Here is a 27319-nt window from a genome sequence, read left to right on the forward strand (position 1 = left end):
GCTTACCCACACAAGTGAGGTACCATTTTTATCAGGAGACTTTGGGGAATGCTGGGTGGAAGAAAGTTTGTGGCTCTTCTCAGATTTCAGAACTTTGCAGCATGAAATGTAAGGGTAAAGTGATTTTTTTGCCAATTTGTGAGGTTTGCAAAGGATTCTGAGTAACAGAACCTGGTGAGAGCCCTACAAGTCACCCCATCCTGGATTCCCCCCTGGTGTCTAATTTTCAAAAATGCACAGGTATAGTAGGTTTCCCTAGGTACCGGCTGAGCCAGAAGCCAAAATCCACAGGTAGGCAGTTTCCAAAAAACACATCAGATTACAATGTAAAAATTTGATGTGTCCATGTTGCATTTCCTGTCGTGGGCACTAAGCCTGCCCACACAAGTGAGGTACTATTTTTATCGGAGACTTGGGGGAACACAGAATAGAAGAACAAGTGTTTTGCCCCTTGTCTTTCTCTACATTTTTTCCTTCCAAATGGAAGATAGTGTGTAAAAAAAAAAGTCTATTTGAGAAATGCCCTGTAATTCACATGCTAGTATGGGGACCCCGGAATTCAGAGATGTGCAAATAACCACTGCTTCTCAACATCTATCTTGTGCCGTTTCGAAAATACAAAGGTTTCCTTAATACCTATTTTTCACTCTTTATATTTCACCAAATGAATTGCGGTATACCTGGAATGCAATGAAAACCAATTGCAAGGTGCAGCTCATTTATTGGCTCTGTGTAACTAGGATTCTTGATGAACATGCAAGCCCTATATATCCCCGCAATCAGAAGAGTCTAGCAGACGTAACAGTATATTGCTTTCAAAAATCTGCCACAGCTGGAAAAAGTTATATAAGAAAACACGGACAGAAATGGCTCTTTTTTTCACCTCAATTTCAATATTTTTTTATTTCAGCTGTTAGTTTCTGTAGGAACACCTTGAAGGATCTACACAAATGAACCCTTGCTGAATTCGGAATTTTGTCTACTTTTCAGAAATGTTTAGTTGTCTGGGATTCAGCATTAGTTTCACACCCATTTCTGTCACTAACTGGAAGGAAGCTAAAAGCACAAAAAAATATTTAAAATGGTGTATGTCCCAGTAAAATGCAAAAATTGAGTTGAAAAATGTAGTTTTCTGATTCAAGTCTGCCTGTTCCTGAAAGCTGGGAAGATGGTGATTTTAGCACCACAAATCCTTTGTTGATGCCATTTTCAGGGAAGAAAACCACATGCTTTCTTCTGCAGCCCTTTTTTACCATTTGTCTTATAAAAACAAAATTTTAGCTGTATTTTGGCTAACTTCTTGGTCTCCTCCAGGGAAACCCACAAACTCTGGATACCGTTAGAATCCCTAGGATGTTGGAAAAAAGGACGCAAATTTGGCGTGGATAGCTTATATGGACAAAAAGTTATGAAGGCTAGAAATATGTCAAATGACTCCCTCCTGTTGGGAGTCATACCTTACCCATAGCATGCTATTCTCACCAAACTGATCAAGAGACCGAATGCCAACACTAAGATCCTGGCTAACTAGAGAGGGCATCTAACTTCCTTTTCCTTAGCAGTGTCCTGAAAGACAGGAGGACACAGATCTATGCAACATCCCACAAGACCACTAATCTGCATTTCGACAGACAAGAGGCACCAAGACACACTTAGCTGATATAATAAAAGAACTACTGTTCTCAATGTACGAACATAAGAAAATTGCTCTCTTACTCCTTCAACTGTCTGCTGCATATGATACTGTTGAAGACATGTGTTGAGTAGGTTGACAAACTGGCCTGGCACAGTGGGAACAGCCTTATCCCGACCCAACAGTTCCTCTTCAAATATAGTAAAAACTGCTGAATCTTCTACTTGCCTGGTAATTTGTGACATCCTAAAGGGCTCATCCTTTTTTTTTACATCTGCTCAATATATATGTAACTGCACATCTTCTCAAGCATTAGCAAATTCATTTCCAAATATATCTTGTGACGGTCAAATTAATATTTGACCAGGCAACAATTCAACAACACTTCGTACTTGGACCACATACTTCAACAGATGGAGAGCTTGTTGTGCATGAATGGAATTGAGACTGAAATTATAGTATTGGTTGAAAATTAACCTGTCTCATAAACCCTTGAACTGGCTTCTGGGTCGCTGGTCAGCCCCTTCCAATCACTTCATAGGTGGCCAGGAACGTAGGATAACTTATAAAGTCTGAAATGCTGTTCGTACCATAAGTCAATGCAGTGAGGAAAAGGACCAGTCTCCAGCTGTACCAAAACTGTATAATGCTCACTCTACTGCATAAGACCAGGTGTAACACACTAGAGCCCTGATCATTTTCTCCTATATTTCTGCAATATGATGTATCCTTACATCCTCAAAATGGCCCATACGAGGCCATAAAACGAGACGGACAGAACGCACATTAACCTCAAAAGCGTGACAAGCTTTCATTGAAAGCCCTGCACTTGTTACCAACTGAAGCCAGGGTCACATTTAAAATTCTCTGCACCGTCAACAAAGCCTACAAGGGCTGAAAATACAACAACAACATAGCTTCACTATACACTCCAGTTAGAAACTTTCTCTTGTCAGCTGCTCACCTGATTCAGCAACAAGTTGTTCAAGGAGGTAAAATCCGTATGTAGCCCACTAAGAGTACAAGGCAATAGACTGTGGAATTCCCCCAGCACCTCCCTGAAATCCGAACACAATCACACACTCTCGGTTAAACTCCTGAAAACTGAACTATGCAGTCCTGTTTCCGAAACAAACCTCCAGGATTTCCACGCATAAGGACTAGAAAATATTAGATTAGAGCCCCTACTTGATTCTGCCTCCATCTTGATGTCTTCAGATGAACATTGCACCTATTTTTATGCACTCAAAAGTAAATGAAAGGTTAGAACTCTGAATTAGGAGGAGAGTGAATGTCTGCAAGAGAATATTATGTTGTGTTTTCAAAATGAAACACAGAAGAAATAGTTTTAGAGTGATCTTGAGATGTCCAGTACCTTTATACCTAAAACCCCAAGTGGGTCAAAAATCACTTAAATGTCAGAAGATGATCTAATTCGTGAAACAGACTCCAATCAAACAGCATCACATCTTTTTCTCTAGGCCCTTCACCTCCTGAGTATTGAGTAAAATCTCTGTTCAAAAAGCATATATAGTATATGGAGTTATTTGTAGGAAGCTCCTCGTTGAAATTGCTTATTTTCCCCTACTGTCTTCCGTTGCCATGGCTCCAACAGCACTCTCGAAGATGGGGATTTCTTGCACATTTTAAGGAATAGGAATCATAATGCAAATTAAAAAGGGTCATTTGTCAAAGAACGCAAACGTTACCAGTCCTAAAAAATGCTTTAGTTCTGACGGTTTGACAAAGCCATTCTAACAGAAGGAGACAGAATAAAATAGCATAATCAACACCCTAACGCGTATTTCTGTGCACTAAATGAGGACGCAGGCATAATGAAGTGCTCTTAGCAAAATATTACAATTTACCAGCAGGATTGTTATTCTGGAAATCTTAATTTGCTTAACAAAAGGATGCTGATGGGACACGTAAATGGTGGTTAGTAAGATCCAGTAACCTTGACATAAATGTACTGTTACCCAGGTACATTTGGTACGCTTTACAGAAGGGCGAAAAGGCAGAGTGCATTTTGCCAAAATCAAAACCCATTGTTCTCGTGATTTGGACAGACCGTACTGCTGGTGCCTTATCTAAGAGAACCGCCTCTTAAGTGTCACTGGAAACATGAAGGCAAGGGAACAGCAAACGCAGTAAATTAGACTGCAGCAAAGATCTGTGGGTAGCCTGCAGGATACATTTTAGTCAAACTGGTCCTTCTTAGATCGCATTAAAATGAGTACTGTAGTACAACTAAAAAGTAACACCTGCTATTTACAGAACAACGAAGCTGCAAGACCAGGAGCAACAGTTTTTAAACTACATCTACCACCTAATGCAGCTAGTACTGTTCCCCTCTGTGAGTGCCGCGTCTCGCTGACGCCTAATGTAAGAGATGTGTGGCTGTTGCTGTCTACTGCCATTCTCCATGCACTTCTTACCTCCTGCTGGCAGTGAGAGGGGCAGCAGAGAGGAGGGAGACACCTCTCAACCTGCCTGTAAGATAATATTATAAAATGCTAATAAAGGTGTAAACAGCGAGGCAAATAGTATCTCCATCTGGAGCAAGTGCCCATATAAGGTACTAGACAGACACAGGATGAGGGTAAGCAAGTACAGCCTCTACTTTGCGTGGTCAATGTAAAAAATAGCTTTATAATGTATTTTACCTAAAAAAAAAGCTAAGCTCTTTTAAAAGTATTTTTAATCTGGAAACAAAAAATGACAACTTTCTAAAACAGCACAAAAAAAAACTTTTAAGTAAACAGCCCCAATTTCATAAAACATTCTAAAATTATTTCGCAGTCTTAATAAAGTTTGAATTATTTACTAAAAGGACTGCAGACACGATAAAATAGGTATAATAGAGGTCTGGCATGTATAAATGTTTAATTGAAAAGCATTTTCCTGGAAAACTGTCCCCGCATTCCACATTGTGAAAACGAACAAAACCTAATGTTTTTTTTCCAACTGAAAAATTTCACATATCTTTACACTGAAAGTAGTCCACATCTAGAACAAAAATATGGATTGTATCAGTTTAAGTGTGGCTCGTCTTAACTTAAAAAAGATACACCAAATGACAATGGAGCAAATTAAGCGGTACACCAAATGACAAGGGAGAAAATTAAGTGGTTTTCAGGAGTTTACACGAGAGCACAATCAGGTTTTCCTCAGAACACTAAGGTGGTCATTATGATATTAGCGGTCAGCTGACCGCCACGCCAGCGATGGCGGTAGTACCGCCGCCAGGCTGGCGATACTGACTGCCAAATAATGACCATGTTGGTGATCCCTCCCATAGACAGCCAATGTACCACCCCAACCACCAGTGCTGTACAAACACTAATGGTAGCAATCTCCAGGCAGGTGGAAGACAAGGATCCGCCCACCGTAATATGACATAGCACACTCCCAGGATTTCCTGGACAGTAGCAACACCACCAAAAGCCTGGCGGAAACATCATATAAAAGGAGACACTCACTTCCAGGAACACAGAGGAGTCAGCGGCCGCCATGGTGGGAAAGGAAAAGCTTCTTAGGACCAGTGGGGCAGGCTGTGGGAGGAGGTTTGGGAGTCGAGGCAGAGGAGTGTTTGTATGAGGAGGTGTGCTGGACTTGGGTGAAGGTGCATGGACAGTGTGCATGTGTGAGGTGGATGGCTGTTGGGGGTCTGAGTGCGAATGTTTGTGTGTCTTTGGAGGGGGGCAGACAGGGTGGGGGAGGTCAAACAGGACGTGTGGGTGGATGTTGTGGTGGTGTCTGCAAGTGAGGTGGGTGTGCTGCACGAGGTAGTGATGGTGGTGACTGCGCATGTGGTGTGTGGAGTGCATGTCTGCGGGTCTGCTGTTGTGGTGACTGTGAGCAATGCTGTGCAGGTGGCAGGCTCTGGGACTGTTGATGCAGAGCATGCAGGTGTGAGTGCATATGTGACTGTGAGGGAGGAGGAGGGGGAGACTGTGGAGGCAGTGGATGATGTATGTGCATCTGTTTGTTGGCTGTGTGAGTCTTGTCTGTTGTTTTGGGTTCATGCTTGTCAGAATGTGTGCGTGGGATGGGCATGAAGAGAGAAGACTGGGACTGGGAAGTGGTAGTTGGAAGGGGAACAGAAGAAACAGGGACTCTGGCTGCCGTCAGAGAGCAGGCCAGAGCCTGAAACAATATTTGTAGGGCCGCCAAGCCATAGTGAATGCCCTCCAGGAAGGCACCTGGGATGCAAGCCCCTGGATGGCATTCACTATTGTTGACTGCCCTACAGAGATGGATCTCAGGAGGTCAATAGCCTCCTCACAGAGGGCAGCAGGGCTAACTGGAGCAGGGCCTGAGGTGCCTGTAGCGAATGAGATGCCCACCCTCCTGGAAGGAAGCTAAAAGCATAAAAAAATATTAAAAATGGTGTATGTCCCAGTAAAATGCAAAAATTGAGTTGAAAAATGTAGTTTTCTGATTCAAGTCTGCCTGTTCCTGAAAGCTGGGAAGATGGTGATTTTAGCACCACAAACCCTTTGTTGATGCCATTTTCAGGGAAGAAAACCACATGCTTTCTTCTGCAGCCCTTTTTTACCATTTGTCTTATAAAAACGAAATTTTAGCTGTATTTTGGCTAACTTCTTGGTCTCCTCCAGGGAAACCCACAAACTCTGGATACCGTTAGAATCCCTAGGATGTTGGAAAAAAGGACGCAAATTTGGCGTGGATAGCTTATATGGACAAAAAGTTATGAAGGCTAGAAATATGTCAAATGACTCCCTCCTGTTGGGAGTCATACCTTACCCATAGCATGCTATTCTCACCAAACTGATCAAGAGACCGAATGCCAACACTAAGATCCTGGCTAACTAGAGAGGGCATCTAACTTCCTTTTCCTTAGCAGTGCCCTGAAAGACAGGAGGACACAGATCTATGCAACATCCCACAAGACCACTAATCTGCATTTCGACAGACAAGAGGCACCAAGACACACTTAGCTGATATAATAAAAGAACTACTGTTCTCAATGTACGAACATAAGAAAATTGCTCTCTTACTCCTTCAACTGTCTGCTGCATATGATACTGTTGAAGACATGTGTTGAGTAGGTTGACAAACTGGCCTGGCACAGTGGGAACAGCCTTATCCTGACCCAACAGTTCCTCTTCAAATATAGTAAAAACTGCTGAATCTTCTACTTGCCTGGTAATTTGTGACATCCTAAAGGGCTCATCCTTTTTTTTTACATCTGCTCAATATATATGTAACTGCACATCTTCTCAAGCATTAGCAAATTCATTTCCAAATATATCTTGTGACGGTCAAATTAATATTTGACCAGGCAACAATTCAACAACACTTCGTACTTGGACCACATACTTCAACAGATGGAGAGCTTGTTGTGCATGAATGGAATTGAGACTGAAATTATAGTATTGGTTGAAAATTAACCTGTCTCATAAACCCTTGAACTGGCTTCTGGGTCGCTGGTCAGCCCCTTCCAATCACTTCATAGGTGGCCAGGAACGTAGGATAACTTATAAAGTCTGAAATGCTGTTCGTACCATAAGTCAATGCAGTGAGGAAAAGGACCAGTCTCCAGCTGTACCAAAACTGTATAATGCTCACTCTACTGCATAAGACCAGGTGTAACACACTAGAGCCCTGATCATTTTCTCCTATATTTCTGCAATATGATGTATCCTTACATCCTCAAAATGGCCCATACGAGGCCATAAAACGAGACGGACAGAACGCACATTAACCTCAAAAGCGTAACAAGCTTTCATTGAAAGCCCTGCACTTGTTACCAACTGAAGCCAGGGTCACATTTAAAATTCTCTGCACCGTCAACAAAGCCTACAAGGGCCCAAAATACAACAACAACATAGCTTCACTATACACTCCAGTTAGAAACTTTCTCTTGTCAGCTGCTCACCTGATTCAGCAACAAGTTGTTCAAGGAGGTAAAATCCGTATGTAGCCCACTAAGAGTACAAGGCAATAGACTGTGGAATTCCCCCAGCACCTCCCTGAAATCCGAACACAATCACACACTCTCGGTTAAACTCCTGAAAACTGAACTATGCAGTCCTGTTTCCGAAACAAACCTCCAGGATTTCCACGCATAAGGACTAGAAAATATTAGATTAGAGCCCCTACTTGATTCTGCCTCCATCTTGATGTCTTCAGATTAACATTGCACCTATTTTTATGCACTCAAAAGTAAATGAAAGGTTAGAACTCTGAATTAGGAGGAGAGTGAATGTCTGCAAGAGAATATTATGTTGTGTTTTCAAAATGAAACACAGAAGAAATAGTTTTAGAGTGATCTTGAGATGTCCAGTACCTTTATACCTAAAACCCCAAGTGGGTCAAAAATCACTTAAATGTCAGAAGATGATCTAATTCGTGAAACAGACTCCAATCAAACAGCATCACATCTTTTTCTCTAGGCCCTTCACCTCCTGAGTATTGAGTAAAATCTCTGTTCAAAAAGCATATATAGTATATGGAGTTATTTGTAGGAAGCTCCTCGTTGAAATTGCTTATTTTCCCCTACTGTCTTCCGTTGCCATGGCTCCAACAGCACTCTCGAAGATGGGGATTTCTTGCACATTTTAAGGAATAGGAATCATAATGCAAATTAAAAAGGGTCATTTGTCAAAGAACGCAAACGTTACCAGTCCTAAAAAATGCTTTAGTTCTGACGGTTTGACAAAGCCATTCTAACAGAAGGAGACAGAATAAAATAGCATAATCAACACCCTAACGCGTATTTCTGTGCACTAAATGAGGACGCAGGCATAATGAAGTGCTCTTAGCAAAACATTACAATTTACCAGCAGGATTGTTATTCTGGAAATCTTAATTTGCTTAACAAAAGGATGCTGATGGGACACGTAAATGGTGGTTAGTAAGATCCAGTAACCTTGACATAAATGTACTGTTACCCAGGTACATTTGGTACGCTTTACAGAAGGGCGAAAAGGCAGAGTGCATTTTGCCAAAATCAAAACCCATTGTTCTCGTGATTTGGACAGACCGTACTGCTGGTGCCTTATCTAAGAGAACCGCCTCTTAAGTGTCACTGGAAACATGAAGGCAAGGGAACAGCAAACGCAGTAAATTAGACTGCAGCAAAGATCTGTGGGTAGCCTGCAGGATACATTTTAGTCAAACTGGTCCTTCTTAGATCGCATTAAAATGAGTACTGTAGTACAACTAAAAAGTAACACCTGCTATTTACAGAACAACGAAGCTGCAAGACCAGGAGCAACAGTTTTTAAACTACATCTACCACCTAATGCAGCTAGTACTGTTCCCCTCTGTGAGTGCCGCGTCTCGCTGACGCCTAATGTAAGAGATGTGTGGCTGTTGCTGTCTACTGCCATTCTCCATGCACTTCTTACCTCCTGCTGGCAGTGAGAGGGGCAGCAGAGAGGAGGGAGACACCTCTCAACCTGCCTGTAAGATAATATTATAAAATGCTAATAAAGGTGTAAACAGCGAGGCAAATAGTATCTCCATCTGGAGCAAGTGCCCATATAAGGTACTAGACAGACACAGGATGAGGGTAAGCAAGTACAGCCTCTACTTTGCGTGGTCAATGTAAAAAATAGCTTTATAATGTATTTTACCTAAAAAAAAAGCTGAGCTCTTTTAAAAGTATTTTTAATCTGGAAACAAAGAATGACAACTTTCTAAAACAGCACAAAAAAAAACTTTTAAGTAAACAGCCCCAATTTCATAAAACATTCTAAAATTATTTCGCAGTCTTAATAAAGTTTGAATTATTTACTAAAAGGACTGCAGACACGATAAAATAGGTATAATAGAGGTCTGGCATGTATAAATGTTTAATTGAAAAGCATTTTCCTGGAAAACTGTCCCCGCATTCCACATTGTGAAAACGAACAAAACCTAATGTTTTTTTTTCCAACTGAAAAATTTCACATATCTTTACACTGAAAGTAGTCCACATCTAGAACAAAAATATGGATTGTATCAGTTTAAGTGTGGCTCGTCTTAACTTAAAAAAGATACACCAAATGACAATGGAGCAAATTAAGCGGTACACCAAATGACAAGGGAGAAATTAAGTGGTTTTCAGGAGTTTACACGAGAGCACAATCAGGTTTTCCTCAGAACACTAAGGTGGTCATTATGATATTAGCGGTCAGCTGACCGCCACGCCAGCGATGGCGGTAGTACCGCCGCCAGGCTGGCGATAATGACTGCCAAATAATGACCATGTTGGTGATCCCTCCCATAGACAGCCAATGTACCACCCCAACCACCAGTGCTGTACAAACACTAATGGTAGCAATCTCCAGGCAGGTGGAAGACAAGGATCCGCCCACCGTAATATGACATAGCACACTCCCAGGATTTCCTGGGCAGTAGCAACACCACCAAAAGCCTGGCGGAAACATCATATAAAAGGAGACACTCACTTCCAGGAACACAGAGGAGTCAGCGGCCGCCATGGTGGGAAAGGAAAAGCTTCTTAGGACCAGTGGGGCAGGCTGTGGGAGGAGGTTTGGGAGTCGAGGCAGAGGAGTGTTTGTATGAGGAGGTGTGCTGGACTTGGGTGAAGGTGCATGGACAGTGTGCATGTGTGAGGTGGATGGCTGTTGGGGGTCTGAGTGCGAATGTTTGTGTGTCTTTGGAGGGGGGCAGACAGGGTGGGGGAGGTCAAACAGGACGTGTGGGTGGATGTTGTGGTAGTGTCTGCAAGTGAGGTGGGTGTGCTGCACGAGGTAGTGATGGTGGTGACTGCGCATGTGGTGTGTGGAGTGCATGTCTGCGGGTCTGCTGTTGTGGTGACTGTGAGCAATGCTGTGCAGGTGGCAGGCTCTGGGACTGTTGATGCAGAGCATGCAGGTGTGAGTGCATATGTGACTGTGAGGGAGGAGGAGGGGGAGACTGTGGAGGCAGTGGATGATGTATGTGCATCTGTTTGTTGGCTGTGTGAGTCTTGTCTGTTGTTTTGGGTTCATGCTTGTCAGAATGTGTGCGTGGGATGGGCATGAAGAGAGAAGACTGGGACTGGGAAGTGGTAGTTGGAAGGGGAACAGAAGAAACAGGGACTCTGGCTGCCGTCAGAGAGCAGGCCAGAGCCTGAAACAATATTTGTAGGGCCGCCAAGCCATAGTGAATGCCCTCCAGGAAGGCACCTGGGATGCAAGCCCCTGGATGGCATTCACTATTGTTGACTGCCCTACAGAGATGGATCTCAGGAGGTCAATAGCCTCCTCACAGAGGGCAGCAGGGCTAACTGGAGCAGGGCCTGAGGTGCCTGTAGCGAATGAGATGCCCACCCTCCTGGGTGAGCGGGCATGGGCAACTCGGTGGGGGGCTACTTGGAGGGCGGGGCTGGTACGGGGTGGTGGAAGACCCTGTAGCTGGGGTAGTCCCTGAGGGGTCCGCCACCACCAGGGAGCTCCCATTGGAGGAGGAATCAGAATCAGAATCAGTTGTATCAGCTCTTGTCCCCCCCCCCTTAGTGCTCCCCTCGTCCTACGTCCCACTGATCCCCTTGGCATCGGTGGACTCTGCGTCGTGGGACCTGTGGGCTACAGCTCACTCACTCGCTGGTGTCCCTGTTCCTTCATTGGTTGATGCTAATGCACACATGGACAGGATGACAAAAGGAGGAGTGGGATAAAAAAAGGGAGCACAGGGTCAATCACAGCAGCAACATCACAGATGGCATACACATCACTATCACTCACTGAGACTAAAACTGGGCAGTGTGGGCCACACTGGCATACCATTGGCTAGGTACTACAGCAGGTAAGAGCCAAACACTGCCATCTGCACACCAACTGGGACCAACTAAGCCCTGTCTAACATGGAAAACCAGCTACCTAGCTATCTAAAATATGCATTACACCTAAAATACCTAAGCTGGACCACGCAGCAGTGTCTAACTGGCATACTGGGGCATCCGCTGACTAGAACCCTGCATCCAAATGCCATGCCCGGCAACAAATGATGGTTGTCACACACACTCTACTCATCCTCTTGTGGCTACTGTGATGCCCTCAAGCGTCCGTCCAGCTCTGGGTAGGCCACACGCCAGTATGCGGGCCATCAGGGGGGTCGATTCTGACGGGCACCCTCTCTCGTTGGGAGGCCGTCCCCAGCTAGGCCTCTGCGGTCTTCTGGACCTAGCATCTCAGGTCCTCCCATCATTTCCTGCAGTGGGTGCTCTGCCGGCTATGAACCCCCAGGTTCCGCAAGTTTCTGGCGATGGCACGCCACAACCCCTTTTACTTATGGACGCTGACCTGCAGAAGAAACACAGAGAGAGGGACACCATGAACCAGACAGTCCAGCCTGTCACACATATGGCCTACACACTGCACTTGCCCCTCATCAGGCACACACATGACCCGTACCTCTGCATTAACACTGCCACCAGCCATACCCCAAATACACACTGCCAGCACACACACACACATCTACATGCAGCCATGTTGCATGCAACTTACTCATCATGTACTCACGTGTTGGTCTGGAGGCCCATACAACTGGCCATACAGGGGTAGGACCCCATCCACAAGCCTCTCCAACTCCTTCGATGTGAAGGCTGGGGCCCTTTCCCCTGTAGAACGGGCCATGGCAGGTACCAGACACAAGTCACAGCATCACATGCAGTGGAGATGTAGTCCTGTGGAAAGTCAGGAATCAAGTAAAGCAGTAGGAAGAAAATGGCGGTCACGTCCGCGGCGGTGAACACCTTCACCGCCTACGTTGATCATCATTGGTTCCCGTACTCCATAGAGCCCCATGTTAGCCAATGAGGAATTGCACAGTGGTGCAGACCGCCTCCCGCTATGACGCCTAACACCAGTGGAGTGAGGTCACTTCCACCTGTCCCTGTATATAGGACAGGCAGTTGCCATTTTCTACTGCTAGTACACATGTATTGATTTAAAAGTGAGTCATTGGTGTCTACTGTACACACCTAGACAATTTGAGTGTCCAACATACAAACATGCTCTGTGTACACTGATGTTGTGTGTCCATAGTTCCTGTTGTCACTCCCTTCTTACTTTTAGATCACTTAGGTATCAACCACTGCGGAGGAATAGGAGGAGGAGGCAAGCACCCATGTACAGACCCCTTGTGGACTTGGCTACACTGGAGGACCGGCACATCATACTCACTTATTGTCTGGGCAGGGCCACAATCATAGAGCTGTGTGCACAATTAGAGTCTGATCTTCTACCTGCCATCCGTTGCACCACAGTAATACCACCTCTTGTGCAGGTATTATCAGTGCTCCATTTCCTGGCTACAGGCTCTTTCCAGGTGACAGTGTGCTTGGCTGCAGAAATGTCACAGCCAATGTTCTCTATTTTGTTTTCAAGGGTTTTGGCTGCCTTGCTCAAACACATGTGCAGCTACATCGCATTCTCCCAGGTAGATGAACTTCCCACTGTGAAGGCTGGGTTCTATATAATGGGACACATTCCACATGTGATTGGGGCCATTGGTGGGACCCATATTGCCCTAGTCCCCCCCAGGGCCAATGAACAGGTGTACAGGAATAGGAAGAGTGTCCACTCACTTAATGTCCAGATGGGTGTGCCTTGCTGACTAGTACATCTTCCCCGTCACTGCCAAGTGTGCTGGGTCAGTGCTTGATGCCTTTGTCCTGAGGAATATTAGCATCCCACAGCTGATGGCACAACTAAGAGGCACAGAGTGTTACTTATAGGTGAGCCTAAGTCCCCACCTAATATATGTCAGTGTATGCCTTCAGGAGTCATACCCGATGCCATTGTGCAAGGCTAATGTGTGTCCCTCACTTCTTCCAGGTGACTCCGGCTACCCAAACCTGTCCTGGCTCTTGACCCCTGCCAGGAATCCGAGAACAGGGGCTGAGAATAGTTATAATGATGCTCGTGGGCGTACCAGGAGGATTGATGAAAGGACCTTCGGTCTCCTGAAGGCCAGGTTCAGGTGCCTCCATCTGACAGGTGGATCCCAATGCTACTCTCCTGAGAAGGTCTGCAAGATTGTTGTTGTGTGCTGCATGTTGCACAATTCTGCAGGAGATGGGGGGGGGTGACAATGCACCTGTGGCAGCAGTGGACATTGGGGACAGTGAGGAGGAGGAAGAGGTGGGGGATGTGGACAAAAGGACACATATAATACAGCAGTACTTCCAATGACACTCAGATAAGACTGTTGAACTAAACATTTCTCCATTTAAGTGTTGTGCTGTGTGGCTGTAGCACAATGCCAGTCACTACCTTTGCATCCCCACTGACTGTCACCTATGCCGTCCCTTATTGCAGATGTTTGTGTGGTTACAACATAGTAATGCTGTGATGTGTACAGACTGCTGAGACACATATGTAGGGTGGATCAACATATCACAGGACATTTACACAGGATCATGCAGTTCAATACATTGTACATTACCTTCAGATAAAGCACTATTACTCAAGGTGTGTCCAAAGGTGTTTATTAACGAATCAGGTATACAATGCAAAGTGCAATAGAGTGGGGTGATGGTTGGGAAACGTCCAGTGTAGTGGACCAGTCTGTTTGTTACACAGGTCCAGTGTCCAAGGGGCCATAGGAAGGGGGGAAATGGCAGTTCAAAGTGGACATGGTGACACAGTAGAACACAAGGGGGGCATTCTGAAGGGGCTCATTTCCTGGTGATGGTCTTGGTCATGGCAACTGTCTCTGGTGTCTGTCTGGATTGCAGGGAACATTAGCAGGGTGGTTCACCTTCTGCAAGGAGATGGGTTCTGGTGGCCTGTGGGTCCTGTGGCAAGGCCTCCTGTCCACTAGCTGCAGCAGATGTTGATGGGTGCTGGACTGGGAGCAGACTTCTGTTCTGTTTCCTTGTCTGCCCTCCTGGGGGCAGGGAAACAGAACACATATTGCTCCTGCCTGGAAGGAGCAAGCATAGATAGCTGCTTCCTTGGACAGGAGCAGAGCTGGCTCTTGCACCAAGCGGGGGATCGGCTGGGTTCACGGGGCTCCCTTGTTCACCCCGCACCCACCTTAATGGTGCCTGATGGTTCCCCGGGTGACCCAGCTGTAATTTAGAAATGTCCTTAGGGGTGGGGTCCCTTGGGCCAAAACAGGCTTAGGGAGAGGACCTTGTGTCCTCTTTTCCCTTTATGATGACATGCAGCCCTGGGGGATTGGGCTCCCAGGGCCTAATAAGGCTCGGGGAGGGGGGGCTGAACGGCCACCTCCCCTTTTTATAATATTTGGCCTCCAGGGATGGGTCCCCAGGGCCTAATTAGGATCAGGACAATGAGTTCCTCAGAGCTTATTAAGGCTTGGGGAGGGGGTGCTGTAAACACCCTCCCCTTAGAATTTGGTCCAGGAGGATGTGTACTGGGGTCCAAGAAGTCTCAGAGAGGAGGGGGGAGGTCGCACTTTCCCCCACCTGGTTTAATTGTATTTTACGCCAAGGGATTTGGGGGGTCATTCTGACCCTGGCGCTCCATGAACGCCATGGCGGAGGGCGGCGGAAGCACCGCCAACAGGCTGGCGGTGCTTCCTGGGCGATTCTGACCGCGGCGGTAAAGCCGCGGTCAGAAAAGGGGAGCTGGTGGTTTCCCGCCGGTTTCCCGCTGGCCCAGGGTATCCGCCATGGCGGCGCTGCTTGCAGCACCGCCATGGGGATTCCGACGCCTTCCCGCCAGCCTGTTTCTGGCGGTGTCCACCGCCAGAACCAGGATGGCGGGAACGGGTGCAGGGGCCCCCTAACAGGGCCCCACAAAGATTTTCACTGTCTGCTTTGCAGACAGTGAAAATCGCGACTGGTGCCACTGCACCGGTCGCACCCCTGCAACTCCGCCGGCTCCATTCTGAGCCGGCTTCATTGTTGAAGGGGCTTTCCCGCTGGGCCGGCCGGCGGTCTTCTGGCGGTCGCCCGCCGGCCCCGCGGGAACTGCTTGGCGGGCGGCGACCGCCGACCGCCGCGGTCAGAATGACCGCCTTGGTCCCCAAGACCTTCTATGGCTCGTGGAGGGTGGCTACGCAGTCCTTTCCTCCTTTTATTGAAATGTGGCCCTACGGGATGGGGTCCCCAGGGCCAATTGAGGCTCGGAGAAAAGGGCTGCAGGCCCCACTTCTCTTAATATATGTGTTTTGACCCGAGGGTGGGTTCTCTGGGACCTGAAGGCCAACCCCACACTGTGCACAGCAAAGTCTGTGCGTGGTGTGGGGATGGCAGCCTGCTAGTGAGTTGGCCACAAGGCCTGGCAGCAGGTCAAGACCTGTTGTCAACCCCGTTCTGCACACACAGCCAAAGACCGTGTGCATGATGGGGATGGCTGCCTGCAGGGGGTTGGACGCAGGCAGTGCTCAGTGGGGTTCGCTGCATCCAAGTGGCTACCTACGAAAGGCCGTGGACAGTGTGGGGTTGGCTACCTCCATGTGGATTGGCTGCCGTAGATATTTACTGAAAAAAATCAAAGGTTTAAGTAATGTTATAGTTAAGTGAAATGCTCAGTATCAACATTGCGTTTTAAAATCTAAAAAACGCATTAATTAACCAGTTATAGTTCTAATTATTTCAAGCAACTATAACTTGTGACCTCGCCATGCACTGCTAATTACCCCATAGATTACATCACTCATGACATTAACTTTTGTTTTTTTCAGTGAAAAAAAAAATATATATATATATATTTATATATATATATATATATATATATATATATATATATATATATATATATATATATATATGTGTGTGTGTGTGTGTGTGTAAATATATAATTTACTATCTCATTGAGGTTTTCAATGAGCCCTGTTCATCCATTGTTGTGTGGTATCATTCATGGTTTTCTTCCATCCACTACAGCAGGGGGCAATAAGTCAACCCAATTTAGCCCCTGGATGACATCAATCTGAGGGAAGGCATTCTGCTCTTTCAGAAGGAGAACATCCACTCAAAAGTAGTTCCCTTTAGGACTAGGGAATACTATTGCAATGTGTACTTTTTGAGTCACAAAACATTTTGTTCCTTTCTAAAGATGTTATTCATTTTAATTTTGACAAGGGCCAGAAAGCAACGCACAGCAGTGCTTCATAAAATCATAACAAAAGAAGTATCATCAATACAAAATGACAGACCAATTAGTTTTGCCAATGCTTGCTGACTGTAATTTCTGCCTCTCGCTACTCTTGTATAAGGCTTAAGCATGTCACTTGATATGAGTAAGGTCTTGGATCTGTCCTGTGACCTGGAGTAGTGCATCAAGTATACCCTCATTTTATACAGATGACTACAGTCTCTGTCATTGATGTTGCATGTAGAGTAGTGGTTGCCTCATACTGTCTATTATGAATTAGCTTTTGTGATCAGGCCATGTTATCTGTGTCACTGGGGTGGAGGCCTACAGGCACACTCTAGTAAAGCTCTGCTTCTGTGCACTAACCCAGATCCTAATGATAATACCACTGGTGTAAGTTATGTATAAATGTGGCCTGTTTGGCACATGTAGTGTGTGTATGAGTGAACCAGAGAAATGGAGGACTGTGCATTCGATTTTTTAAACCCTTGTCTTCTTTCTCTGTGCAAGATTGAGGTGAGGTTGTTTTCCCAGACTGAACAATTATATTGCTGACATTCCTGAAGCAGATGAAGGAGACCCAGACACTGATGTGGGGAAATAGGTGGCAAGGTTATTCTAGAAATACATTTAGTTCCTTATAATGAGAGGAGCTGCTGCCTAATCATTCAGAGAACTGCCATTAGGTGGATGGTGGGGGTGAAGAGTCAGTTTGCAGTTAATGTTGTTAAGGGTGTGCAGGTCCCTTAGTGTTTTTCTCCTTCCAGACCCCTATCAGCATCGCTGTTGATCCAGGTGTAGAAAGCTCACACCACTCTGACTTTCTGTTGTGGGTACTCCAGTTGGAGCCTATCCTGCCCCCCCCACAGTCACATCACAGCCCACCTGAGAGACCGGCACTGGATCCCCGTCAACAAGAGAATCACGTTCCAACTCCTCACACATGCTCACAAGGCACTACACAACACCAGACCAGAATACCTCAATAGACGGCTCTCCTTCTTCACCCCAACCCGACACTTTAGCTCTGCTGACCTTGCCCTCGCCACCATCCCACGCATCCACAGAACGACCGGCGGCGGCAGATCGTTCTCCTACCTCGCCGCCAAGATGTGGAATACTCTTCCCACCCACCTACATCAGACAGAGGGCCTACTTACCTTCAGGAGACAGCTCAAGACATAGCTGTTCGATCAGTAGCAGCCCCCCCCACCATCAGTGCCTTGAGACCCTCACAGGTGAATAGTGCGCATTACAAATGATTTGATTGATTGGTGTGAGAAGCCTCATCCACCACAAAGAAGATTCTGTCCAAGGCAATACAGCCCGCTGACAAGAAGTTTTGTGTCAAGGCAGAGTTTGCCGCCACCAAGATGGTTTTTTGCTCAAGGCAGAGTGTACCATCATCCTGATCTTTGTTCAAAGGGGGACTGTGCTGCTGCCATTCAGCAAATGGCAGCTGAGGAGTACTTTGCAACTGCACCCATGACCCCATGCACGGCTGTCCTCTTCCTGCTGTGACCTCAGATCATGTTGGCTTGCCAACTGCAAACTTACCAGTGACCCACAAGAGGGTCACCAGTGTCAGCACCAGCCTGTGAGGACATCGTGCTGTGTTCCTCCACAGATCATGGATCAAGGGTCAAGACTCTAGCTGACATGTTGCTCCAAGAAGCAGGAGGGAAGCAAGACGCATGGTGAAGGGCCCTTTTGTCCCTAGAATCAGAGTGAAGCCTACACTGTGGGGAGACTTAAAACATGAGACTTGTTAAAGGTGCTGAACCCTATGAACTGAAACTAAAGATAATTCTGCACCTACGCCTTCATAGGTCCCTGAAAGACACTTACCCCATTGAAGACCTACACAGAAATGCCAAAGAGAGGGAACAACCAAGAGAGGAGTAACTTGGAGGAGAACACAAGACACAGTAGCCCAAGCACCAGTATAAGAACTGTGCCTGCTTTGTGTGTAAAGTATTGTATTTTAAGATTCAAGTACTTTTCCTATATTAAAATAAAGCACTGGGCTGGGCATTCGGTTATTGCACTTTTAGGTGACTGTCAAATGGATGGAAATGTAAAAAAAAAAAAAGAAATACCATTACACCAGGGCTCTAGTCATTATCACCAGCTTCAGTAATGGCATTCTTCCTCGCTCACCAAATGTGAATGACCGACATACACTTTGATTCTTGGTCTCCAGACACACTCCAGAGGCATCACAGGAACTCTTTGTCGATGAAGCTCTCAGGTACTCCAGAGCCCCTATCACCAGATTTCCAAACTCTGGGAGGATTCTGTGCAAACTGAGATTATTATTGTTTCTTGTCTTGCTGGATAATCCCATCACCCTCTTTCATCTCAGCTCAACAAACTTGTATGAGTTTCAATGAAATGATGCATTATGAGCAGGCGAGACTGGTCTTCATGGGCAAACGGGGCGTTGCCCTGCCATCCTCCGTCATGGAGAGGCAAGAACAGGGAAATAAACAAAGAGCAGCTGAAAATAAATCACTGCTCGAGACAGTGGGGGTCATTATGAACTTGGCGGTCGAGACCGCCACATAATGAACACAGTGGGGACCGCCACAGGCAGCCCTCCACCACCGTTAGGCTACCGCTGCCTGGCAGCCTGACGATGTTGGAATTCTTCATCCAACAGGGCAGCGCTGAAAGTATCGCTGCTCTCCGGATAAAGAACCTGTGTTCTACCAGCCACTCCCTGGCGGTTTCACCCACCAGGAAAAGGCTAGTGGAAGGGGTGCTCTGGGGCCCCCGTGCACAGCCCTGTTGCGCATTGATTTGCGCGATGGGTGCTGCTGCACCCGCCGCACTGCGGCATTGACGACGGCTCCATGTGGAGCTGTCGGCACTGTCCAGGCCCAGAGCAATGTTGTTTATTAGGGGTTGGCGGGGTCCTCAACAGGCTGGCGATTCCCGCCGTGTTCATAATGAGGGCCATTGTGCTGAATCTCCTGGGTGAACTCTACTGAACACTGCAGATGTTCTACTGCGCAAGTACCAGCCAGGCGAGGGTTTCCTCAAATTGTAGGCATAAACTACAGCAGTGACATCATCAGAGGTGGTGGGCTGGTTTACAATGCAATTGATCAGGTTGCTTTTGGGGAGCAAAAACAGTGGCCCTGGGAGGAGTTAGCAAAGCTCCATTCACTTCAATGGCTGGGGGGTGGGGCCAGCCAATGAGGACAAGGAGGGTGTGTGTGACAACAGTTTATTGATTGTACAGAGAAGCAAGCTGCAGGTGGGGAACAGGGGACTGCTCTCCTGGCAGAAACACATGTGTAGTACTGCATTTGGTTTCACTTTGAAAAAAATATTATGGAGCTGAGCATGACAGAGTGCTCCTTATCTCGACTGTAGAGGCCCTAAGAGTGGGAAGTCACCAGCTGCAGACAACAAGTGAACTAGTGTACTAAGAGGTAAGTGTGCAGTTAAGCTTCTGCCTGCATCAGGGGCATTGTCACCCCCCCCCCCTTTATCAGCTACAGTGGGGTAAGGTTCTTGATGGGCCTCTTCTGTCTGCAGCTCGGCACACAATAGCTTATAATTAAGTTGGGAGGGTGATTGAGTGAAAGGAGGGATGTGTAGATAGATGGATGAAATGGTAGATGGATGGATGAATGAAAGGATGGACGTAAGAATGAAAGAGTGAATGCCAGGAAGAGTGTTTTGAGTGAAAGGGAGGGTGGATGAATGGGTGGGTGGGTGGGTGGATAGATGGATGGGTTTGTGGATGATAGAAAGGATGCATGGTAGAATGAGTGAAAGGATGGGTAAATAGATGGATGAGGGGGTGATGAATGGTTACATGGATGGAGTGAAAGTCTGAATAGATGAGCGAAAGGATGGGTGAGTGAAAAGATGTAGGTAAAGATGGATGAGTAAAACAATGGATGTATGACTGAAAGGCAGGGCATATGCATGGCTGGATGAAAGGATGGATGAGTGAAAGGGAGAATGAATGGATGAATAGATGGATGAGTGAGTGAAAGGCTGGATGGCTGAGTTTAAGGGTAAATGGAGGGATGCATGAATGGATCGATGGATGGATGAGACGAAAGTGGATGGATCAAACGAAAGTGGATGGATGGGTGTAAGGGTGGATGGAAGACTGAATAGATGGATGAACGGATAATTGAAAAGGGAGAATGGATAAGTGAACGGGTGGATTATTTAGTGGATGAATTGATTTGATGGATAGGTGTCCCTGGACCAGTGACCGCTCTCCTTTATGGGCTCCACAGCTACCTCACATCCTCCTTGTTTTGTGGTCCATTTTTATTGTATCAATAGTAAATAATGATTATAATAATATAATATAATAATAATAATAAAAATAAATTGCAGACCTGCTTCGGGTCAAGCAGCAAACTGAGCTAGTGACATTGTTTGATTGCTGACACAGTGTATGAAGGTGCCTGTGACAGCCATCAGAGATGCTGTTCAGAGCTGGTGAAATCCCAGCACTGTGAGCATATGTGTGAGAGACTATGTGGGTGAGTTAAAGTGAGAGAGAGTCACTGAAGGAATGAGTCACAGTGAGTGAAAATGAGTGACAGTAAGAAGCAATATGTGTGAGAATGAATGTGAGCGAGTCAGGAAGAATGACTGAGTGTAACTGAGTGTAACTGAGTGTTACTGTGTGTGAGACTGAGTTGCAGTAAGACTAATTTAGAATGAGTGAGAATGAGTGGGACTAAGTGAGACAGAGTGGGACTGAGTGAGACAGAGGGGGCCAGAGTAGAATGAGTGAGACTACGTGAATTAGTGAGACCCAGTGAGAGTGAGTGAGTCAGAGTGAGACAGTAAACTTAGTACAAAAAAGTGTGAGAGAACCCTTCAAGAAAAATCTCTTCGAAATTCGAGCCAAGGATTACGCCCGCCACAATTAAAGGTCACCAGCTGCCACTGATTATAAGCTATCTTTTTTTCATCCACAAAGTACTCCTACCTTCCCTCAGCCACAGGGCTCTAAAATGCACACTTCATAACTTAAATCTCAAACTAATAGTTCTACTTGGACGAGAAATGGGACACCAGGAATTTCCTCAGCCTTGGTCACTGATGGAGAGACGGCCCACACAGGATGTACAGCACATTCTTTCCACCTATGCAAATGTTGCAGAACATACAGTACCTTCTAGCTTGTTAGGTATCAAAACGTTGACTTTAATGCATGCTGAACAACCGTTATCTAAAATGAATCTGTTCAAGAGCTTATCTGTATAATACCGTCAGATAAGTTTACAAAGGTACAACAAAATTTATCACAATCCGACAGCAGCTATACATTTTAGGTGACATTTCTAAGAATTTAAGGTGCGGTCCCAGCAAAGGTCAGGCAGTTTATTATCACAGTAGAGTTCTGTAGAGTGAAATTGACATTAGAAAAGCACTGCGTAGTGCCTCAGAGATTACACATTAGAATTACTTAAACCATGGAAGCAACTCTCCTACTAGTCATGTACCCTCGAGTGTGATTGCATCTTGTGGCACAAATTTGCAACCACAGCCATGTTTTGATTAAACACATTTGTTAAAACAAAGACACCTATAAAAAAAATCCATGGAATAAACAATACATATAGACGAGCAGAGTATAATATGCTATTTATTACCATTGTTGAAGGAGTAGCTGGGTTATACCAGCCATTAAAGGCCTGCTCCCTTGTTAAAGGCCCTCGCCATCGACTCAAGCCTTTAATGCTGGAGCAGGCCTTTAATGACCTGTATAGCCTGCTATGGAATGATATAAGACTATATTACACTCTTCTCAATTGTCTACATTATATATGTTTTTTCATGATGGCAAATCTCTCCAGCTAAATTTGCTTTAAGCTTAAACAAGCAGCACCAGAGTTTGTACTTACTATAGAGACGGTTTTGGTTTCCAGGTCCAACACTTTGATCTGATGGTTATTGGTATCTGCCACATAAAGCAAATGGCCATTGTCTTCAATACACAGGCCACCAGGTTCATTAAACGTAGATTGCGTAAAACTTGCAACAACAACACTGTCTGCCATACCAGTGCCTGCCAACGTAGTGCAGCTCTTGGTCTTGGGATCAATCACCTTAATCTGCGTTCCTCAAACAAAAACAAAACAATATAAAAAAAATATCAAACTCCAAAAAACAAACTTCGAGTACAGATCACATTATGGGCAAAGAAAGTACATGTAATCTTAGAAGGCCATGGCATCAATTCCAAGAAAATGTCATCATATCAGACCATTATATCAACTCAAAGATCTAAGACATAAAGGCATTTCTAATCACGTGCTAATTGACTGTTATAGCAGAGATGTATATGTTACAAGTCCTAAAATTAGACTGGGTGCTTCTTCCAAGGAATGTACATATATTTATTTTCCCATGCATGGCTATCCCATGACTCGCACTGGCATGGTCACCGCATCTGCAGCCGGCTCAGATTATAATCAAAAGTACCTTTATTCAGCATTTGGATCATTACAATGTCCTCCCAACTATATGTGAGGTTAAACTGTTTGCCTACATTAAAATGCATCTCTCCTGTATTACAGATTTGTCTATTGTTTTTAACCGAATGCTTGTCAATGGTGCTCTTGCCAACACATGTTCAGTCTCTGTTTAATTAAATATAAGATATCTGACTCTGTACGTGTCTGGAATAATTCTAGATGATATGCATCTTTATAATCGTATAGCATTTTGTGGGAATTTTAAATGACCGATTCATTGGTGTGTAATAATGTGAATAAAACATAATACTGTTAAAACTGAGATATCATAGGTACACCACATATATACTGGAGATAATAGGATTGCTACTGTACTGTTAATTGAAAGCAAACAACTCTGCAAGCCAATATAAGGAACTACACATGAATCAAAAGAAATACAAAGAGGATACTGCAGAAATAAACTTTCTTATGTGTTACACTCCAAAACAACATTAAGTTCTGCTGCTTGAAAGCACGCGTCGGTCTAGGATTCCTAAAAACTCTAAATTAGTTCTCCCTCTTGTTTAGCCTTTTGATTTCATTAGGGGACGTTCCAAAGAAAGGCCCTAATGATATCACGGTTGTCTCACAAACACAACACCTCAAATCCATCGTCACCTTCATTAATGTAGTTCAAAAACCCTGATGTCCCATGAGACCTTTTCATCTCAAGAAAGATGGGCAATTCACGAGGAAGTAGAGAGGATACACATAATGTTAGACCAGTGTTACATTTCATTTCCTTTTGTTTCTGCATGGGTTGGTCTGTCTCTAGATTAACATTCTTGCAGCAGCATCACAGACAACCAGGTGTAAAAGCCAAGACCCTCATTTCGATGCCTGGTGAAGTAGAGCCAAGTAAATACATTCAGAAAAGGGTAGTCAGGTGCCACGGGGCCTATTTGGATTGTGCTTATCAGTGCAGCGGAGAGTCCTCTCCTCCAGACTGGAACAGACATAGGTGCGCATGAATAGAGACCCCAGTGGCTAGTTAGCTCGGAGCTGGCCTGAGATTGAGACAATAGATATCCTCAGTGACAGGTGGGAACTGGATTCATGTGGCAGGTACCCATGAAGTTTGTGCCCACTGAAAGACTGGAGTTACGTCTTTGCAGCTTCCGATAACCTAAAATGGGAATGTCAAGTTTGTATGCTATCTGATATTGAGGCATATATGCAATCTCAAAATGCATTTTAACTTGCACGTGGACAGGAACAGGCATGACGATTCTGAGAGCAGAGGAGACTTGTGGAGAAAGAAGGCTTGCAATGAGCTGAGCAGGAGAGTGCTATCCACAGAATAGAATGCTTTAGCAAAGACAATTAGTTGTAGGACATCTATGGTCTGATGACAGTACCCTGATGTGGTTTCACCTAGATGCAGATGCAGAGAAGGCTATCTTTATTGTGAGCAGGACTGGACTACTGAACAAAGGCAGCCCTGGAAAATGTATCATACCAACCTCGTAGTGCACTGAGTGGCGAGTGTAGCGAGATTGCACGACCTCTTCGTTTTAGAAAACTGTAGTAGTTTTTCACATGTTGCTCAATATATCAACAACATTTCAGTTCATGACTACGCTCTCTAATGAAAGTGTGAAAAAGAAGGGTTGCTCCAACATACTAAACAACGTAAGAAAGTTGTAATGCAGTGAGCAGGTATTTAAAAAAATGACCATAGATGGGATTAGAATTTTTAAAATCTCAGGAATTTTTTTTCTATCAGACCAAATTAGTACCATGTGGCTCAGCAGAGTGAGCCAAACACATAGAAGGAAGTTCTGGGAAAAGCTGGAGGAGGAATTGGGCCTACCATGAAAGGTTTGGAATGAACTGGTGAAAAATATGAAGTATAATAACAAGCTATTAAGGACTATGGTCATAAAAGAAAAGAATAAAGATGGAGAACTAAAGAAATATTTCAATATCAAACAACGTAAAGCACCATAGTCATATCAAAATGCGTCTGCTTGTGAAGCACCATAGCCAGGCAAGTATTGGTCCAGTATATAAGCAACACGTTTTCACCACACCCCAAAATATGTAAAGAACAATACCAATTCCAGTGTTGCCAATTATTAAAGCATTGTATCTAGACCACTCTAGCCACATTATCTAAAGATGTATTCTTAGCCCAGTATTCTTAATGCCCTAGTGTATAAAGCATCAATATTATTAGTGGTCACACTTGGAAGATTCCATTACTCCCAAAAGTTAAAATATCCCTTTTTGGAGAAACTGAAAACCGGCAGGTGTCTCTCACTCTATCTCTAGTGAGTTATGCTGTGTTGGGGGGAAAGTCAGACATCATGTCAAAAAATCTTTTATTGGCAAATTATGCTAAAGTAAAGTCCTGCTACGGCACCCAAATCAATACGTACACACAGTGATTGTTATTTCAAACTCATACGATTATTCATTATCCAGTACTCTTCTACATAACAAACTTATCAGAATGAACACAATTATGGTAAGCAACTCAGCAGATACTCTACAAATTAGGAAGAAGGTTGAAAAGACCCTAATCATATTTCACAACATACCCCTAATCTGTTAGTCCGTTCTCTACCAAATGTGTCTATAATAGTTTTAGCCTCTCAACCTAAACAGGTATATTAATTCACTAAGATTCATTATGCTAAACCATGTCTAGCTTTCTCGCATAAATTAGGCTGTCATCAGGTCTACAGTTGTTATTTAGCCACTCAGCATCTTCCCTTAGCAACCAGTCCATAAGTTTAACCATACAACTGCACCCGTACATTAAATACCTTTATCGCTAATGGTATCTTATGTAGCGAGGACAATTCACTTGTGCTCAGCTCCTGCTTTGCTACAAAAATGTGCAAACAATTCTCTGCTGCAGAAGCATAGAGGCTAGTGATACTTTTGCGTCTTCCTTCCAAGATGGTTCTTTACAAGATCATCTTCCTCTGCTGCCGTGATTACAATGTGGGCAAGAGGGAAGTTTAAACTGCTCCTTTCCTGTCTTGTTAATTTGAACAGTGTCAGAAGACCATTGAGTTCCTAAACTAAAGGATGGCATTGAGTGAACGTATTAGTGTTAGAAATGGGGTCTCTAGTTGGCAGTTTACACCTGGTCCAAGTAGGGACCCTCCCTCTAGGCAGGGTAAAGGAGATACACAGTTCAGATATCCCCTGCTCACCCCCTTGGTAGATTAGCACAAGCAGTCAGGTTTAGCTCAGAAGCAATGTGTAAAGTATTTGTACAACCACACAGAGTAACACAGTGAAAACACCTCAAAAGGACTCCACACCAGTTAGAAAAATAGCCAACATTTATCCAAAACAAACTAGACAAAATCCTCAAAAATCCAACATACACAAAAAGATCAATTTTTAAAGTAAAAAAGAGTCTTAGTCCATAAAAATCTATGGATGCGTTGTTTTAGCACAAAGTATCTAGTATGTGTCAAAAATAAAGCTGCAGGGATGAGGGTGTATCGGAAAAGCAAGTGATCCATCAATTCCTTACTCTCAGGTAGGCCGTAAGTCAATTCTTTCTCTGCTGGGTAAGTGATGCGTTGAATCTTTCCTCGCAGGAAAGAGATGCGTCGATTTCCGTATAAGCAACCTCGGGTCCTTGCTGTGATGTTGAAGATTCTGACGCCCAGGGATGTTTCACGGCAACCGTGAAGGTGCGCTGAGCTGGTGATGCATCGATTTTTGCAATCACGAAGCAGGCGCTGCATCGATTTTACAGCCATGAGGCAGGTGCTGTGTTGATTTTTCTGCAGCTCGGCTCCGGTGCGTGGATCTTCACTCAGGTTCTGCCAGCTTCTCCTTCCAGGGGCCCAGGGAGTGAATGTCACACCACTTGGCAAGTCAGGGGGTCTCAGCAAGAGAGCCCAGGTGCTGGCAGATGAAGTCTTTGATGTCCCTGAGACTTCTTAGCAGGAGGCCAGTCCAGTCCAAGCCCTTGGACAAACTTCACACGCAGGATACACAGCTAAGTCCAGTCTTTGTCCTCTCTCAGGCAGAAGCAACAACTGCAGACCAACCCAGCAAAGCACCCACAGCAAAGGGGCAGTACTCCTCATCACAGCTCTTCAGCTCTTCTTGGCAGAGGTTCCTCTTGATCTTGAAGCGTTCTGCAATTGTCTAGCCCAGGAAGACTCATCAGGATA

General features: G+C 45.0%; 1 protein-coding gene across 2 annotated transcripts in view; it reads right to left on the minus strand.

The window, feature by feature from the left end:
* NHLRC2 (NHL repeat containing 2) overlaps nt 1–27319 on the minus strand; it is a 731521-nt gene that overhangs the window by 122100 nt on the left and 582102 nt on the right. For both annotated transcript variants that reach the window (XM_069239322.1, XM_069239323.1), the window contains exon 9: nt 22557–22766. In XM_069239322.1, the coding sequence (XP_069095423.1) occupies nt 22557–22766 (210 nt within the window). The remainder of the gene's footprint in view (nt 1–22556; nt 22767–27319) is intronic.

The sequence above is a fragment of the Pleurodeles waltl genome, chromosome 6 (assembly GCF_031143425.1).
Source record: "Pleurodeles waltl isolate 20211129_DDA chromosome 6, aPleWal1.hap1.20221129, whole genome shotgun sequence".
Taxonomy (NCBI): domain Eukaryota; kingdom Metazoa; phylum Chordata; class Amphibia; order Caudata; family Salamandridae; genus Pleurodeles; species Pleurodeles waltl.